The following is a 16,833-nucleotide window of genomic DNA, read 5'->3' on the forward strand; positions in this document are numbered from 1 at the left end:
AGATTAGGGGTTAATAAGTGTAAGATTAGGGGTGTTTGGACTCGGGGTTCATGTTAGGGTGTTAGGTGCAGACATATTTTTTATTTTCCCATAGGAAACAATGGGGCTGCGTTAGGAGCTGAACACTGCTTTTTTGCAGGTGTTAGGTTTTTTTTCAGCCAGCTCAGCGCCATTGTTTCCTATGGGGAAATCGTGCACAAGCACGTTTAGCCAGCTTACCGCTACCGTAAGCAACACTGGTATTGAGGTGAGATGTGGAGCTAAATTTTGCTCTACGCTCACCTTTTTGCGGCTAATGCCAGGTTTAAAAAAACCTGTAATACCAGCGTTGGCTTAAGGTAGCTTTAGAAAAAAAGGCTCGTTAGCAACGCACCCCTGTTAACGCCAAACTCGTAATCTCGGTGAATGTAATTTAACTTAGTCTGAACTTCAAATGAGTAGTAGATTATTTTCTGACAAATTTCAAATTGCCACTCCTCCTGTATCATGTGACAGCCATCATCCAATCACAAATGCATATACGTATATTCTGTGAAGTCTTGCACATGCTCAGTAGGAACTGGTGACTCAAAGTGTAAATATTAAAGGGCTGTGCACATCCTTTTAATGGAATTTAATTGGAAAGTTGTTTAAAAATTGAATCTCTATCTGAATCATGAAAGTTTAATTTTGACTTGAGTGTCCCTTTTTTGCTACTAGAAAGCAGTCCTTTTAGGCTGTTCTTTCCATTTATTTGCCATGAAAACAAAGTGAGATAAGGATGGTTTCTGAGTGCTACAGGAAGTCAGAAGACTTGATTCAAAAACTGGAACAATAAAACTATAACGTGTCCCATCTAAATTAACTTTAAAGGGACAGTTCACCCAAAAATTTTCTCCCCTTAAATTATTCCCAATGATCCTTTTAACCTGCTAGAGTGTAATAAATTGGTTAGAAGTATCTCCTTTACTCCTATTTCAGCATTTGAAATATCTGATTTAGCCTGTGGTAGCGCCACCTATACTGAACAAATTAATACTGGAGTATAGGCTATTGAATAGCCTAAGTATACACAGCCAGCAGAAGAGATTACACTCTCAGTAGGATGCAGGATAGTTAACTAATAAAATGGTCATTTTCCATTGTTCTCTCTATGTATTGATCTTTGGTGTTCCAGCCAAATAAAAGATAAGGAAGCAAGTCTGTTTACACAAACTTAGAACATAATGAGATCTGATATCACCTTTAATGGGACAGTCAAGGCCAAAAAAAACTTTTATTTTTCAAATAGGGCATGTAATTTTAAACAACTTTCCAATTTACTTTTATCAACAATTTTGCTTTGTTCTCTTGGTATTCTAGTTGAGAGCAAACCTAGAAAGGCTCATATGATAATTTCTAAGGCCTTGAAGGCCGCCTCTAATCACATGCTTTTGTATTTGCTTTTCACAGCAGGGGAGAGTAGTTCAGGTAAACCATATAGATAGCATTGTGATCACGCCCGTGAGTTGTGGCAGACACTGAACTAATTGGCTAAACTGCAAGTCAATAGATAATAACTAAAAGTCATGTGATTAGGGGCGGTCAGAAGATGCTTAGATACAAGATAGTCAAAGCAGTAAAAAGTGTATTAATATAACAGTGTTGGTTATGCAAAACTGGGGAATGGGTAATAAAGGGATTATCTATCTTTTTAAACAACAAAAATTCTGGTGTTGACTGTCCCTTTAAGTTCAACCCATTGTAATAGGCTGTGGTTTCAAAGCACAAAATCAGCTACTTCATATACACAAATAAGCATGAAAATGCAATTTCTCAAATATTTTATACTCTGCAGTTGGTATAACAAGTCATTTAAAATACATTAATGGAAAAACTATTTTACAGTGTACTATCCCTTTAAGTTACAACATGGCATTTCCCATTGTTTTATAGACACTAAGGGGTAGATTTATCAAAGTGCAAGCAGACATGATACAATGTAGCGTATCATGTCCGCTGCACATCGATAAATGCTGACAGCATACGCTTTCGGCTTTTGTCATTGCACCAGTAGTTCTTGTGAACTGCTGGTGCAATACCGCCCCCTGCAGATTCATGGCCAATCGGCTGCTAGCAGGGGGTTGTCAATCAACCCGATCTTATTCGATCAGGTTGATTTCTGTCCGCGGCCTCAGAGCAGGTGGACAAGTTATGGAGCAGTGGTCTTTAGACCACTGCTTCATAACTTCTGTTTCCGGCAAGTCTAAAGGCTCACGCGGAAACAGGGGCATTAAGCTCCATACGGAGCTTGATAAATCGGCCCCTAAAACTTTACACTGATTTGGTTAATATTTAAACAGCTAATAAAACTTTCAAAAAATACATCTAACATGTTATACTCAGACTAATATTTTCTTTGAATGCTTCATTCTATCTAAAGTTTTTTTTAGTGTTTAATGTCCCTTTTAATATAAAATGTAATAGACAATGGGGCCTATCTATCAAGTTCCGTATGGAGCTTGATGCCCCGTGTTTCTGGCGCCAGAAACAGCAGTTATGAAGCAGCGGTCACAAAGATCGCTGCTCCATAACCTGTCCGCCTGCTCTGAGCAGGCGGACAGACATCGCCACAATACAACCCGATCTAGTACGATCGGGTTGATTGACACCCCCCTGCTGGCGGCCTATTGGCCTCGAGTCAGCAGGGGGCGGCGTTGCACCAGCAGCTCTTGTGAGCTGCTGGTGCAATGCTGAATACGGCGAGCGTATTGCTCGCCGTATTCAGCGAGGTCTGGTGGACCTGATCCACAGTGTCGGATCAGGTCCTCCAGACCTTCATAACTAGAGGCCAATGAGACCATGCAGATATTTGTACATTTCCTCTAGTATAGTTTTAATTATTTAGGTTTTGCTCTCTTTCATAATGCATCTTTTATACTAATTTATTTAATCAGACTCACTTACCTGTTTAATAAGGACCATGATATTGCTTATCATATTTTCAACTGTTTGATTTTTGACACCAAGTGAAAAGACCAGCTAAAATAAAGAAGATTATTATCAGAGAATTAGAAAAACTTTGGCATACACAACAGGAAATAGCCAAATCATTTATCTTACAAATTGTTAATCTATCCTCAAATCTAAAGATTACTCATTAACATGAAAAATACTCTAAGTATGGATCAGTTTTCACAATGATTAATGCATCTCAAATGTACTTATATATTTTAAGTAATACAATTCAGGTCACTATGCAAATGAAATGTAGGTGTTTAACAAGAAAGTAATACATTTCGCTGATAATGCTTAGTCTAAATTTCACTTTCATTTGGCAATATATTTGTCTAATTTTTCATAGCTGAACCGAACATTTATAGCTCTTTGATAATTTACATCAAATTGTGTTATATTATAAACCATTTACATTCTTTTAAAGAATAAATGGTATAATTTAGACAATAAATTATTAGTCTAGAGGGCTTAATAGCTTCCTTACACTAACTTTGCAATAAAACAATTGTTAGACTAAAGGCACGGAAAATGTATGAATTGTCATGTATTAGCAATTTATACATTTGAAAAGTGTTAGATCCAAATGTTATTTAAATATGAAAAGACACACAAAGCTATAACTAATATCCTGTCAAAAAGTAATTACTTTGTAAGTATGAATATATCCAACTGGAAGGTACCCAAAATTTTCTTTGTGATAAGAATATTCTTTGTGGACTAAATGATCTGGGGACAAGGTTACATCTTTCAACAATTCTATTGTATTCATGATACAGTGGCACTCTTTAAATTAAATGTTCTTTATTAAACCTCTCTAGTGATAGCTTTTCAGTTACTTTGGACATATTAGTACTAGTGTTATAGAATTTAGGCAGCAGGAAAGGGATTTATAGATATAAATCTTTTGAATCGTGAAGCTATGTGGGCCTTCATTAAATATTTATTAGGGGTGAGCTTTAGCTTCCCCTAATCTATTCTCAATGTTCTCATCAATTTACTAAAGCTGAGGCTTCAAAACGTTACACTAAAATCAGTTTATCTTGCCTTCTAGATGAGAAGAGATGTATTGAATATAAGCACAAAGCAAAAAGCCATATATTATTATTGATTACTGTAAAAGTGACTTTGAACATGCGTGTGTGTGTATGTGTTTGCATGTGTGTATGTATGTAAGTGTGTTTATGTATGGGTGTATGTATGTGTGATTGTTTGTGTATGTATGTGTGTATATGAGTATGTGTGTATGTACGTATGTATGTATGTGTGTATGTGTATGCATGTTTATGCATATGTATGTATGTATGTATATATGTGCATGTGTGTTTGTGTACTTCACATAAGAGGAACTTAAAATCTTAAACTCAAATGTGTTTTTTAATGAGAAGCATCATTCATCTGGAAATTCCATCTCTTAGAAGCTTTAGTGAAGGATGCATTATGGCACACTACATTACACTACACTGGAGAAAATATATCCAAGACTGGGTTGAGAGGAACAATGTTTAAGTTTAGAAAGAATTAAGTCTATGGGTTTGTTGTATTGTAAAAAAAAACAGATCTGGAAAGTTAGTGATATTTTAGATGGAGTTTAATTAATCAATTTTAAATAACATGCGCTACAAGTTACTTTTTAAGATAGATATGAAATTAAACAACCCTGTGCTCCGCCACCCACATCAAAAGTCAAATTTTCTGTGAGCTAAAGGTTTGAATTGTTGTCCAATCAGTGCTCTAGCTGCAACTAAAGTGCCTTAAGGGGAGAGTGCTGATTGGAGAACAGTTTAAACAGTTAGCTCACAGAAAAACTGACTTTTGAAGTCGGCGGCTGAGTGCAGGGTATTTGAATTTTATATCTATATTAAAAAGTAAGTTACAGTGCATCATCATTACAACTGATGACTTAAACGCTGTCTAAAATATCACTAACATACCAAATCTGTTTTTATAAAGGGGAGAGTTTACCTTCACTTTAAGGGACATGAAACCCAACATTTCTCTTTTAAGATTCAGATACAGCATACAATTTTAAACATAAATCCAATTTGATTTAGATCATCACATTGACTTCATTCTCTTACTATTCTTCGTTTTAGGAGCAGCAATGCACTACTGGGAGTTAGCTAAACACATGAGGCCTATTTATCAAAGGTCTGTCGGACCTGATCTGACAGTGCGGATCAGGTCTGACAGACCTCGCTGAATGCGGAGAGCAATACGCTCTCCGTATTCAGCATTGCACCAGCAGCTCTTGTGAGCTGCTGGTGCAACACCGCCCCCTGTGGATTCGCGGCCAATTGGCCGCCAGCAGGGAGGTGCCAATCAACCAGATCGTACTCGATCGGTTGAATTGTGGCGATTACTGTTCGCCTGCTCAGTGCAGGCGGACAGGGTTATGAAGCAGCGTTCTTTAGACCGCTGCTTCATAACTTGTGTTTCTGGTGAGTCTGAAGACTCGCCAGAAACACGGGCCCTCAAGCTCCATTCGGAACTTGATAAATGGGCCTCATGGGGTGAGCCATTAACAAGGGGCATATATGTACAGTCACCAATCAACAGCTACCTATATATGCTTTTCAACAAAGAATGCTAAGAGAATGATGCAAATTAGATAAAGTAAACTGAAAAAATGTTTAAAATCACATATTCTATCTGAACTATGAAAGTTTAATTCTGAATTGTTACTGTCCCTTTAAGTTCTACAGAAATTCTACTGATCTGATTCCTTTGTATAAAGCATGACATTATTATGATAAAATATAAACGATGCAATAATATTCACAGAGTCTGAATGCAACAAATGAACTAAAACATTTTTGCTAATCTTTAACTTTTATAAGTTCTGGCTAAAGTGTCTTCTGTCTTGATAGCATTAAACTCCAATTTTCTGATAACTGGATGTAACAAAGCATAAAGTAGGTTATACTTTTTAACAACTTGATACAGGAGAAAAATATTGCATATTGTTTATGTTATTTTGTCCTGAGGACAGCTTAGAACTTGAGGAGTATAATTATGTTATAAACACTGTTTACCTCTATATGAACTCACCAGTAAACTTTCACAGTTTATGACTGCAGCAGACATTTATTCTTATACACAGCTAGTAATATTACAGTTAATTGTCCCCTTCATGTTTTACAGAGTGAAGTGATGTAATTACAGTTAAGCTACTGTACAGTTCATATTTAATTTCATCATATAAAAAAAAAGCTTTAACAGCTGTTAAAACAAATATTTTATGGCTATTGGAAGGCATACTTATTGTTTTTTGTTGTCAATAGCAAAAAAATTATATATATATATACATACAGCCATGGCCAAAATTATTGGCACCCCTGCATTTGTCACATAATGCACCACTTTGCCCATAAAATTGTGTTTATTTTCTTTTGTTTGTATTGGTATGACACAAAAAGTGGACAAAAAAAAAAGCCAAATCCGACACATTCCATGCAAAACTCCAAAAATAGACTGGACAAAATTATTGCCACCTTCTCAAAATTGTAAGAAATAATTGCATTCCAAGCTTGTGATGCTCCTGTAATTTGTAATTAAACTCACCTGTATCAATTAACAGGTGCTGACAATATAGAAATCACACCGGCAACCAGTTAAAATGGTGAAAAATTTACTCAACCTTTCTGTTGTGTGTCTCTGTGTGCCACACTGAGCATGGAGAAGAGAAAGGGCAGCAAAGAATTGTCTGATGATTTGAGAACAAAGATTGTGGAAAAGCATGGACAATCTAAAGTTTACAAGTTCATCTCCAGAGATCTTAATGTTCATGTGTCCACTGTGCACAACATTGTCAAGACATTTACAGCCCATGGCACTGTAATCTCCCAGGACGTGGACGAAAGAGAAAAATTGAGCAAAGATTGCAATGAAGGATTGTTCGAATGGTGGATAAAGAACATTGATCAACCTCCAGACAAATTCAAGCTGACCTTCAAGCACAGGGTACAAATGTGTCAGCTCGCACTATAAATTGCCATCTTAATGAAAAGGGATGCCATGGTAGGACACCCAGGTGAACCCCACTGCTGACACAGAAACATAAAAAAAGCCAGAATGAATGAACAAATTGAAGTTTGTCTAAAGGCGTTAGTAGCATCAATATACCCTAACAAGATCTAAATTATGCAAAGAACTTTCTGAAGCAGAATTGGTTTTAGGACACAAAGAAGGAACAACAAGTTCTCTTATGATGTTATCAGAAGAAACATCCATTGGCAAAAAAATCAAAAATAGTTCTTAAGACTTATCCTGATGAAAAATCACAAAAAAAGAGAGCAAATAATTCAGAAACTCTTCTAGCAGATGAAATAGCTAAAATAATAAAAACATTTCCAGGAAAGTCGTTCAATGTCAATTTTGTGCATAGGTTCAAAAGGAAGAGCTTGCAAAACACTTAATACCAGGTTTAGATTCCAAGGAGGAGAAACTGGCTTAATTATGATAATTGATTTTGATATGAAGCAAAGCTTGGACAAAAGCATGAATATCAGAAAGATTAGCAATTTTCCTATGAAACTTAACTGAAAGTGCAGACATCTGACCTCTTAGGGAACTGGCAGATAAATCCCTCTCCAAGCCATCCTGTACAAACTGTAGAATCCTAGGAATTCTAAAAGAATGCCAAAAAAACCTGTACACTAAGGCCTAGATTTGGAGTTTGGCGTTAGCCGTGAAAACCAGCGTTAGAGGCTCCTAACGCTGGTTTTAGGCTAACTCCGGTATTTGGAGTCACTCAAAATAGGGTCTAACGCTCACTTTTCAGCCGCGACTTTTCCATACCGCAGATCCCCTTACGTCAATTGCGTATCCTATCTTTTCAATGGGATCTTTCTAACTCCGGTATTTAGAGTCGTGTCTGAAGTGAGCGTTAGAAATCTAACGACAAAACTCCAGCCGCAGGAAAAAAGTCAGTAGTTAAGAGCTTTCTGGGCTAACGCCGGTTCATAAAGCTCTTAACTACTGTACTCTAAAGTACACTAACACCCATAAACTACCTATGTACCCCTAAACCGAGGTCCCCCCACTCGATTACATTTTTTTAACCCCTAATCTGCCGACCGCCACCTACGTTATACTTATGTACCCCTAATCTGCTGCCCCTAACACCGCCGACCCCTGTGTTATATTTATTAACCCCTAACCTGCCCCCCACAACGTCGCCGCCAGCTACCTACAATAATTAACCCCTAATCTGCCGACCGCAAAGCGCCGCCACCTACATTATAGCTATGTACCCCTAATCTGCTGCCCCTAACACCGCCGACCCCTATATTATATTTATTAACCCCTAATCTGCCCCCCACAACGTCGCCTCCACCTGCCTACACTTATTAACCCCTAATCTGCCGAGCGGACCTGAGCGCTACTATAATAAACTTATTAACCCCTAATCCGCCTCACTAACCCTATAATAAATAGTATTAACCCCTAATCTGCCCTCCCTAACATCGCCAACACCTAACTTCAATTATTAACCCCTAATCTGCCCTCCCTAACATCGCCAACACCTAACTTCAATTATTAACCCCTAATCTGCCGACCGGAGCTCACCGCTATTCTAATAAATGTATTAACCCCTAAAGCTAAGTCTAACCCTAACACTAACACCCCCCTAAGTTAAATATAATTTTAATCTAACGAAATTAATTAACTCTTATTAAATAAATTATTCCTATTTAAAGCTAAATACTTACCTGTAAAATAAACCCTAATATAGCTACAATATAACGAATAATTACATTGTAGCTATTTTAGGATTAATATTTATTTTACAGGCAACTTTGTAATTATTTTAACCAGATACAATAGCTATTTAATAGTTAAGAACTATTTAATAGCTAAAATAGTTAAAATAATTACAAATTTACCTGTAAAATAAATCCTAACCTAAGTTACAATTAAACCTAACACTACACTATCAATAAATTAATTAAATAAAATACCTATAATTATCTACAATTAAACCTACCACTACACTATCAATAAATAAATTAAATACAATACCTACAAATAACTACAATGAAATCTAAAGTACAAAAAATAAAAAAGAACTAAGTTACAAAAAATAAAAAAATATTTACAAACATAAGAAAAATATTACAACAATTTTAAACTAATTACACCTACTCTAAGCCCCCTAATAAAATAACAAAGACCCCCAAAATAACAAAATGCCCTACCCTATTCTAAATTACTACATTTCAAAGCTCTTTTACCTTACCAGCCCTGAACAGGGCCCTTTGCGGGGCATGCCCCAAGAAATTCAGCTCTTTTGCCTGTAAAAAAAAACATACAATACCCCCCCCCCAACATTACAACCCACCACCCACATACCCCTAATCTAACCCAAACCCCCCTTAAATAAACCTAACACTAAGCCCCTGAAGATCTTCCTACCTTGTCTTCACCCTACCAGGTTCACCGATCCGTCCTGAAGAGCTCCTCCGATGTCCTGATCCAAGCCCAAGCGGGGGGCTGAAGAGGTCCATGATCCGGCTGAAGTCTTCATCCAAGCGGGAGCTGAAGAGGTCCATGATCCGGATGAAGTCTTCTATCAACGGCATCTTCAATCTTCTTTCTTCCGGATCCATCTTGCAGACCTCAGCCAATCAGATTGAGCTTGCATTCTATTGGCTGATCGGAACAGCCAATAGAATGCAAGCTCAATCTGATTGGCTGATCGAATCAGCCAATCGGATTGAACTTGATTCTGATTGGCTGATTCCATCAGCCAATCAGAATATTCCTACCTTTATTCCGATTGGCTGATATAATCCTATCAGCCAATCGGAATTCGAGGGACGCCATCTTGGATGACGTTCCTTAAAGGAACCGTCATTCGGCTAGTAGGCGTCGGGAGAAGAGGATGTTCCGCGTCGGAGGTCTGCAAGATGGATCCGGAAGAAAGAAGATTGAAGATGCCATTGATAGAAGACTTCATCCGGATCATGGACCTCTTCAGCTCCCGCTTGGATGAAGACTTCAGCCGGATCATGGACCTCTTCAGCCCCCCGCTTGGGCTTGGATCAGGACATCGGAGGAGCTCTTCAGGACGGATCGGTGAACCTGGTAAAGTGAAGACAAGGTAGGAAGATCTTCAGGGGCCTAGTGTTAGGTTTATTTAAGGGGGGTTTGGGTTAGATTAGGGGTATGTGGGTGGTGGGTTGGAATGTTGGGGGGGGTATTGTATTTTTTTTTTTACAGGCAAAAGAGCTGAATTTCTTGGGGCATGCCCCGCAAAGGGCCCTGTTCAGGGCTGGTAAGGTAAAAGAGCTTTGAACTTTAGTAATTTAGAATAGGGTAGGGCATTTTTTATTTTGGGAGTCTTTGTTATTTTATTAGGGGGCTTAGAGTAGGTGTAATTAGTTTAAAATTGTTGTAATATTTTTCTTATGTTTGTAAATATTTTTTTATTTTTTGTAACTTAGTTCTTTTTTATTTTTTGTACTTTAGTTAGTTTATTTAATTGTATTTATTTGAAGGTATTGTATTTAATTAATTTATTGATAGTGTAGTGTTAGGTTTAATTGTAGATAATTATAGGTATTTTATTTAATTAATTTATTGATAGTGTAGTGTTAGGTTTAATTGTAACTTAGGTTCGGATTTATTTTACAGGTAATTTTGTTATTATTTTAACTAGGTAACTATTAAATAGTTCTTAACTATTTAATAGCTATTGTACCTGGTTAAAATAATTACAAAGTTGCCTGTAAAATAAATATAAATCCTAAAATAGCTACAATATAATTATAATTTATATTGTAGCTATATTAGGATTTATTTTACAGGTAAGTATTTAGCTTTAAATAGGAATAATTTATTTAATAAGAGTTAATTAATTTTGTTAGATTAAAATTATATTTAATTTAGGGGGGTGTTAGTGTTAGGGTTAGACTTAGCTTTAGGGGTTAATACATTTATTATAGTAGCGGTGAGCTCCGGTCGGCAGATTAGGGGTTAATGTTTGAAGTTAGGTGTCGCGATGTTAGGGAGGGCAGATTAGGGGTTAATACTATTTATTATAGGGTTAGTGATGCGGATTAGGGGTTAATAACTTTATTATAGTAGCGCTCAGGTCCGCTCGGCAGATTAGGGAGGGCAGGTTAGGGGTTAATAAGTGTAGGCAGGTGGAGGCGACGTTTAGGGGGGCAGATTAGGGGTTAATAAATATAATATAGGGGTCAGCGATAGCGGGGGTGGCAGATTAGGGGTTAATAAGTGTAAGGCTAGGGGTGTTTAGACTCGGGGTACATGTTAGGGTGTTAGGTGCAGACGTAGGAAGTGTTTCCCCATAGCAAACAATGGGGCTGCGTTAGGAGCTGAACGCAGCTTTTTTGCAGGTGTTAGGTTTTTTTTCAGCTCAAACAGCCCCATTGTTTTCTATGGGAGAATCGTGCACGAGCACGTTTTTGAGGCTGGCCGCTTGCGTAAGCAACTCTGGTATCGAGAGTTGAAGCAGCGTTAAAAATGCTCTACGCTCCTTTTTTGGAGCCTAACGCAGCCTTTATGTGGACTGTCAATATCAGAGTTATTTTTATGGTGCGGCCAGAAAAAAGCCGGCGTTAGCTACGCGGGTCATTACCGACAAAACTCTAAATCTAGGCCTAAGAAATTTAGGCTTTCTAGACTTTATGGTAAATTTTCTGGTATTCTGGTAAATCCTGTAAAATCACAGTATGATTACCTGCTGAAAAAGAAACTACTCCACTAGGAGACAAAACTGAGGACTAAAGAAATTTACTTCTGAGATGATCATCCCTAGAATGAGAACTATCAAAACTAGAAAACAATTGTTCTTTAGCTAAGTGGAAATTCAAAACATCACCTTTATCGCCCGGAAACAGAGTTCCCTTTCAGATGGATGACATATTCACTACTTTGGCCCTGTCTTACTACAAGAGGAAAAACAAAATTTATGCTTACCTGATAAATTTATTTATTTCCGGATATGGAGAGTCCACAATGTCATCAATTACTAGTGGGAATATCCCCTACCCATAATCCCCAGTCATTTGACCGAAGAGAAATAGAAAAAGGAATAACACAAAGGTGTAGAGGTGCTTGAGGTTTAGTCAAAAATAACTATCTAATATTAAGGGTGGGGTCGTGGACTCTCCATATCCGGAAAGAAAGAAATTTTATCAGGTAAGAATACATACAAAGAAACAGAAGGCCCCACGGCTAGAAGAACGTTTCTCCCGAAAGAAGTCTCAGCCGAGGCAAAAGTATCAAATTTGGAAAATTGGAAAAAGTATGCAGAGAGGACCAAGTTGTAGCCTTGTAAGCTTCATTTTTAAAAGCCCAAGAAGAGGAGACAACCCTCGTAGAATGAGATGTAATTCTCTCAGGATGCTGCTGTCCAGCAGTCTCATAAGCAAAACAAATTGTACTTCTCAACCAGAGGGAAAGAGAAGTAGCAATAGCCTTCTGACCTTTCCAGAGAAACAAACAAACAGGGCAGAGGACTGGTGAAAATCCTTAGTCTCCTGAAGGTAGAGCTTAAGAGCATGCACAACATCCAAGTTGCACAACAGACGTTCCTTATGGGAAGAAGGATTAGGACAGAGAGAAGGAACAACAATTTCTTAAATAATGTTCCAATCAAAAACAACTTTAGGAAGAAAACCCAACTCAGTACGAAGAACCACCTTATCAGCATGAAAGATAAGGTAAGGTAATGACACTGCAAAGCCGATAATTCGGAGAGTTTACTAGCAGAAGAGATAGCAACAAGAAACAAGACCTTCTAAGATAACAACTTAATAATATGGAATGCATTGGCTCAAACAGAACCTGCTACAAAACTTTAAGAACAAGGTTAAGACTCCAAGGAGGAGCAACAGGTTTAAACATAGGCCTGATTCTGACCAGAACCGGACAAAAAGATTGAACAACTGGCACGTTTCTTTAGACACTTGTGTAACAAAATAGATAATGCAGAAATCTGACCTTTCAGAGAACTTACTGACAATCCTTTCTCCATACCTTCCTGGAGAAAAGACAAAATTCTAGGAATCTGTACCCTACTCCAAGAGTAGCCATTTGATTCACACCAATAAAGGTATTTACGCCATACCTTATGGTAAATTTTTCGAGTAACAGGCTTGCGAGTCTGGATCATGATCTCAATGACCGACTCAAAAAATAAATGCTTAGACAGAACTAAGCGTTGAATCTCGAAGCAGTCAGCTTCAGAGAAACGAGATTTGGATGGAGGAAAGGACCCTAAATCAGAAAGTCCTTCCTCAGAGGGAACCTCTAAGGTGGCAGAGATCTTCACTAGGTCTGCATACCAGATCCTGCAAGGCCATGCAGGAGCTATTAGAATTACCAATGCTCTCTCCTGTTTGATACGAGCAATGACAGAGGAAACAGGTATGCTAAACTGAAATCCCAAGGAAACGCCAGAGCTTTATTCCAATGACCACCAGGGAATAACTGTAAATAATAATTTTTTAAAAAAAAACACATGAGCCACCAAAAACAAGTTAACCCCTTCCATAAAGCGATTAACCCGAGTCTCTTTCACATACATAAAAGGTGCCTGCACACTGCCTGAAAGCAATCCTACTAAGGATTTAGTCCCAATAATATTCTGCTGAGAGCTTTTCTTTATTGACCTCTTCAGTGCCAGTCTCCCAGACTTAGAAGACAAACAGCACTTACCTGCAATTCCAGCTGTCCGGCAGGTAGAAAGCTCACAAGACGTGAAAGGACATATACTCCTTATAGAGGTCTGTAGAAAAAGAAAGAACAGAATAGCTAACTCTGACTTTCTATACCATAGGCAGCAAATAGGTTAGAAAACTAAGCAAGGACTACTTCAAAACTTTCTAACTGCTTTAAAGCCACCACTCGTCTACTTAAGAGATGAATGTGGACTACAACTAGACCCAAAAAACTTGCTTGTAGCAAAGAAATCCAATTTTCTTCAGACACTAAAACTTCACCTCCTCCATTGACAGAGGCAAAGAGAATGACTGGGGATTATGGATAGGGGAGTGACACTTAACAGCTTTGCTGTGGTGCTCTTTGCCTCCTCCTGCTGGCCAGGAGTGATATTTCCACTAATAAATTATGTTGTGGACTCTCCATATCTTAGGAAAGAAATATTTGTTTTTTCAACAGAAGCTAAACCTAAGGAGCCTTGAAGGTTGCACAGAGACTCAGAATTAATATTGGCAACCTCACCTCCCAAAGAAACTGGACCCATTGTACTCTTAGAAACCTACAAATTCCCAGGTTAAGGAGAGACTGGAACAGAAACTGAACTTTTAAAAGAAAGGTTAGTACATAGAACAGATGAAACTTCTCTCCGAGAGTCTCTAGTCTGAGCTCTATCTAATGTTCCTAAAGAAACGTGTGCAGTAACCAGGGAATTAGGACAAACTGAAACTAAGCCTCTTAAAAGAGGCTTAACCTGCCCCTACCACAAACACTGGAATGGGGGCTGCAGCTTCATGCATTTTTAGCAGCAGGAGTAGTCTTTATATTCTGCTTAAACTTATTCCAGTTAGCACTAGGTCTCCAAACTGAACCAGAAGTAATCCATTGTTGTTCAGAGGAAACTTCACTGATCTGTTCCTTATTCTGGCGAAAAGAATGGAAATGATTAAAGGCCTTAGATTTTCCCTTAGATTTTTTTTATCCTGAGGTAGAATGGCCCCTTTACCCCGGTAAGAGAAGAAATAATAGAATCTAAATCTGAACCAAACAATTTCTTACCCTGAAAGGATTGAGACTATAATCTAGATTTAGACACCATATAAGCAGACCATGATTTAAGCCACAAAGCTCCCCTGGCAAGAACTGCCAGATACATACTTTTAACATTAATTTTCATAATATCAAAAACAGTATCACAAATAATAGAATACGCATTTTTATGTAAACTTAAAAGATTGTCACAAACAGGATCTTTAAAACACTGTAGAAGCAGCAGCCACATTAGCTATAGAAATGGCTGGCCTAAGTAGGTAACTTGCTTGTAAAAAAAAAAGTATCTAACTTACTGTCTAGACTAGGGGATCTAGTAGTACACTTTTCCAAAGTGGAAATAGCCCCATCAAACTTAGGAACTGTTTCACACAGCTCAATATTTGAAGCTGGCAAAGGATTTCTTAAACCTTACAGAAGGGTTAAATACATTTCCAGGCTTAGACCATTCTCTAGAAATCATGTCAGAGACAGCATCAGGAGCAGGAAACACTTTAGGAAGTTTAACAGTCTTAAAAACAATGTAAACGATTACAAGGTTTGTCATTAGAAATTTTAGGATTTTTAACCCCTAAAGTAATGAAGACCTCATTTAAAAATGAACAAATACGCTCAACTTTAAACAAACAAGAGGAAATATTAGTTTCAACATCAGGTGAAGATTCATTATCAGCAGAGGAAACTTCACCCTCTGAAGTCATAATAGAATCCCTGGCCCCAGGGTACATAGTTCTGGTAGAAGGAGAAATCTGTACTGACATTAAACGCTTGTTTGCAGGCAGGAGGGCAGCCATTACTTCAGATACTGCTGCTGTAATTAACTTTCTCAATTTAGGTGAAAGTTCCCGAGCATTTTCCTGTAATCAAGCAGAAATAGCATTATTACCCACAGAAACAGCATTAGATTGGTTTGATTGCAACAACAAATTTAAACATGAGTCACATAAATGAGCTGATGAAGGTACTTCAGCATTTGTACAGTAAGCACACCTATTGGTAGAAAGGTGATCATGTGACTCAGTTTTTGGGGTAGTAATAGGAACAGAATCAGAAGGCTCCATTTAGCTTTAAATAATGTATAAATCACTAAAATCTCCTAAAATAAGCTATTAAGGAATGGAAAAATCTACCCCCTCCTAAGTAGCATAAGAGACAGGAATACAACATCCAGCTTAAAGGTATGCAGCAATACGTTAAAATATGTCTTATGGGGCGGAGCCGGCAGCCAAACTGATAGGAAGTGTGGAGACAGAGCTCTGGCCACAAAAGTGTTATTTTAGCTCATATAACCTGCTAAATACAGCGAAATTGCCCAAAACATACCTAGGGCAGCTACTACAACCACCCGGCACTGTTTCTTGTTCGTTTTTGCAAAAATTTACAATCGCAAATAACACCCGCTTGGGAGCTCCAGACCATTTTACAGGAAAGGCCGTGGTCGCGGCCTACACCGGCACACGCAGTTAAGCCTTCACTGGCGGAATTACACCTGATTACTGCAGGACTATCTCCTTGAACTACCGGACTACCAAGCACACTGTGAGAGGTGAATATACTGGTTAACAACCAGTTTTTTATGGTACTAGAAACTCAACACTCCTAACGGCATCCCACGTGGCAGTTTGTAAGTAACCAACAACTTGCTTTTTTTTCTTCCTTTCACTAAGAGACATTCAATTCAGGTTCCTTAGATTTGGCTTTATAGCCATCATTCTACCTTCTGTTGAAGCATTGTATACAGCTGCTATCTCACTGCGATTTTATTTGAATAAGCCTTGCAACTCTGTGGGTGGCAAATGGAAACCATTACTTTAAATCTTTACACACTCTACTGCCGCCCTTTATAATGTGAAATCCTCTAATTACCAGTGTGTAGACTGCAATATACCTCATTTATTTTGCCTTCATATTCGGACACTTTACTCTATACTGATCCTCCACACGCCTAAATCAGATAACATTAGCCTCTGTGCAGCAAAAGCTCTCTTATTGACATTAAGAACTGTGGCCTTTTTTTTTTTTTTACAAGTTACTGTACAGCTGTGTATTTTTCTTTTTGGATCAGACCCTCAGTGCCAAAATTGATGGTGAACATTATTTTACAGTACTGCTGTAATACAA

The 16,833-nt window shown here is 37.9% G+C and overlaps 1 protein-coding gene across 1 annotated transcript in view; it reads right to left on the reverse strand.

Annotated features, from left to right (window-relative positions):
• Window positions 1-16,833, reverse strand: part of LOC128649747 (phospholipid-transporting ATPase ABCA1-like) — a 2,013,556-nt gene that overhangs the window by 1,581,794 nt on the left and 414,929 nt on the right. The window contains exon 8 of the mRNA XM_053703184.1: window positions 2,926-3,000. Coding sequence (XP_053559159.1) covers window positions 2,926-3,000 — 75 coding nt within the window. The remainder of the gene's footprint in view (window positions 1-2,925; window positions 3,001-16,833) is intronic.

Source organism: Bombina bombina, chromosome 2, assembly GCF_027579735.1.
Source record: "Bombina bombina isolate aBomBom1 chromosome 2, aBomBom1.pri, whole genome shotgun sequence".
Lineage (NCBI taxonomy): Eukaryota > Metazoa > Chordata > Amphibia > Anura > Bombinatoridae > Bombina > Bombina bombina.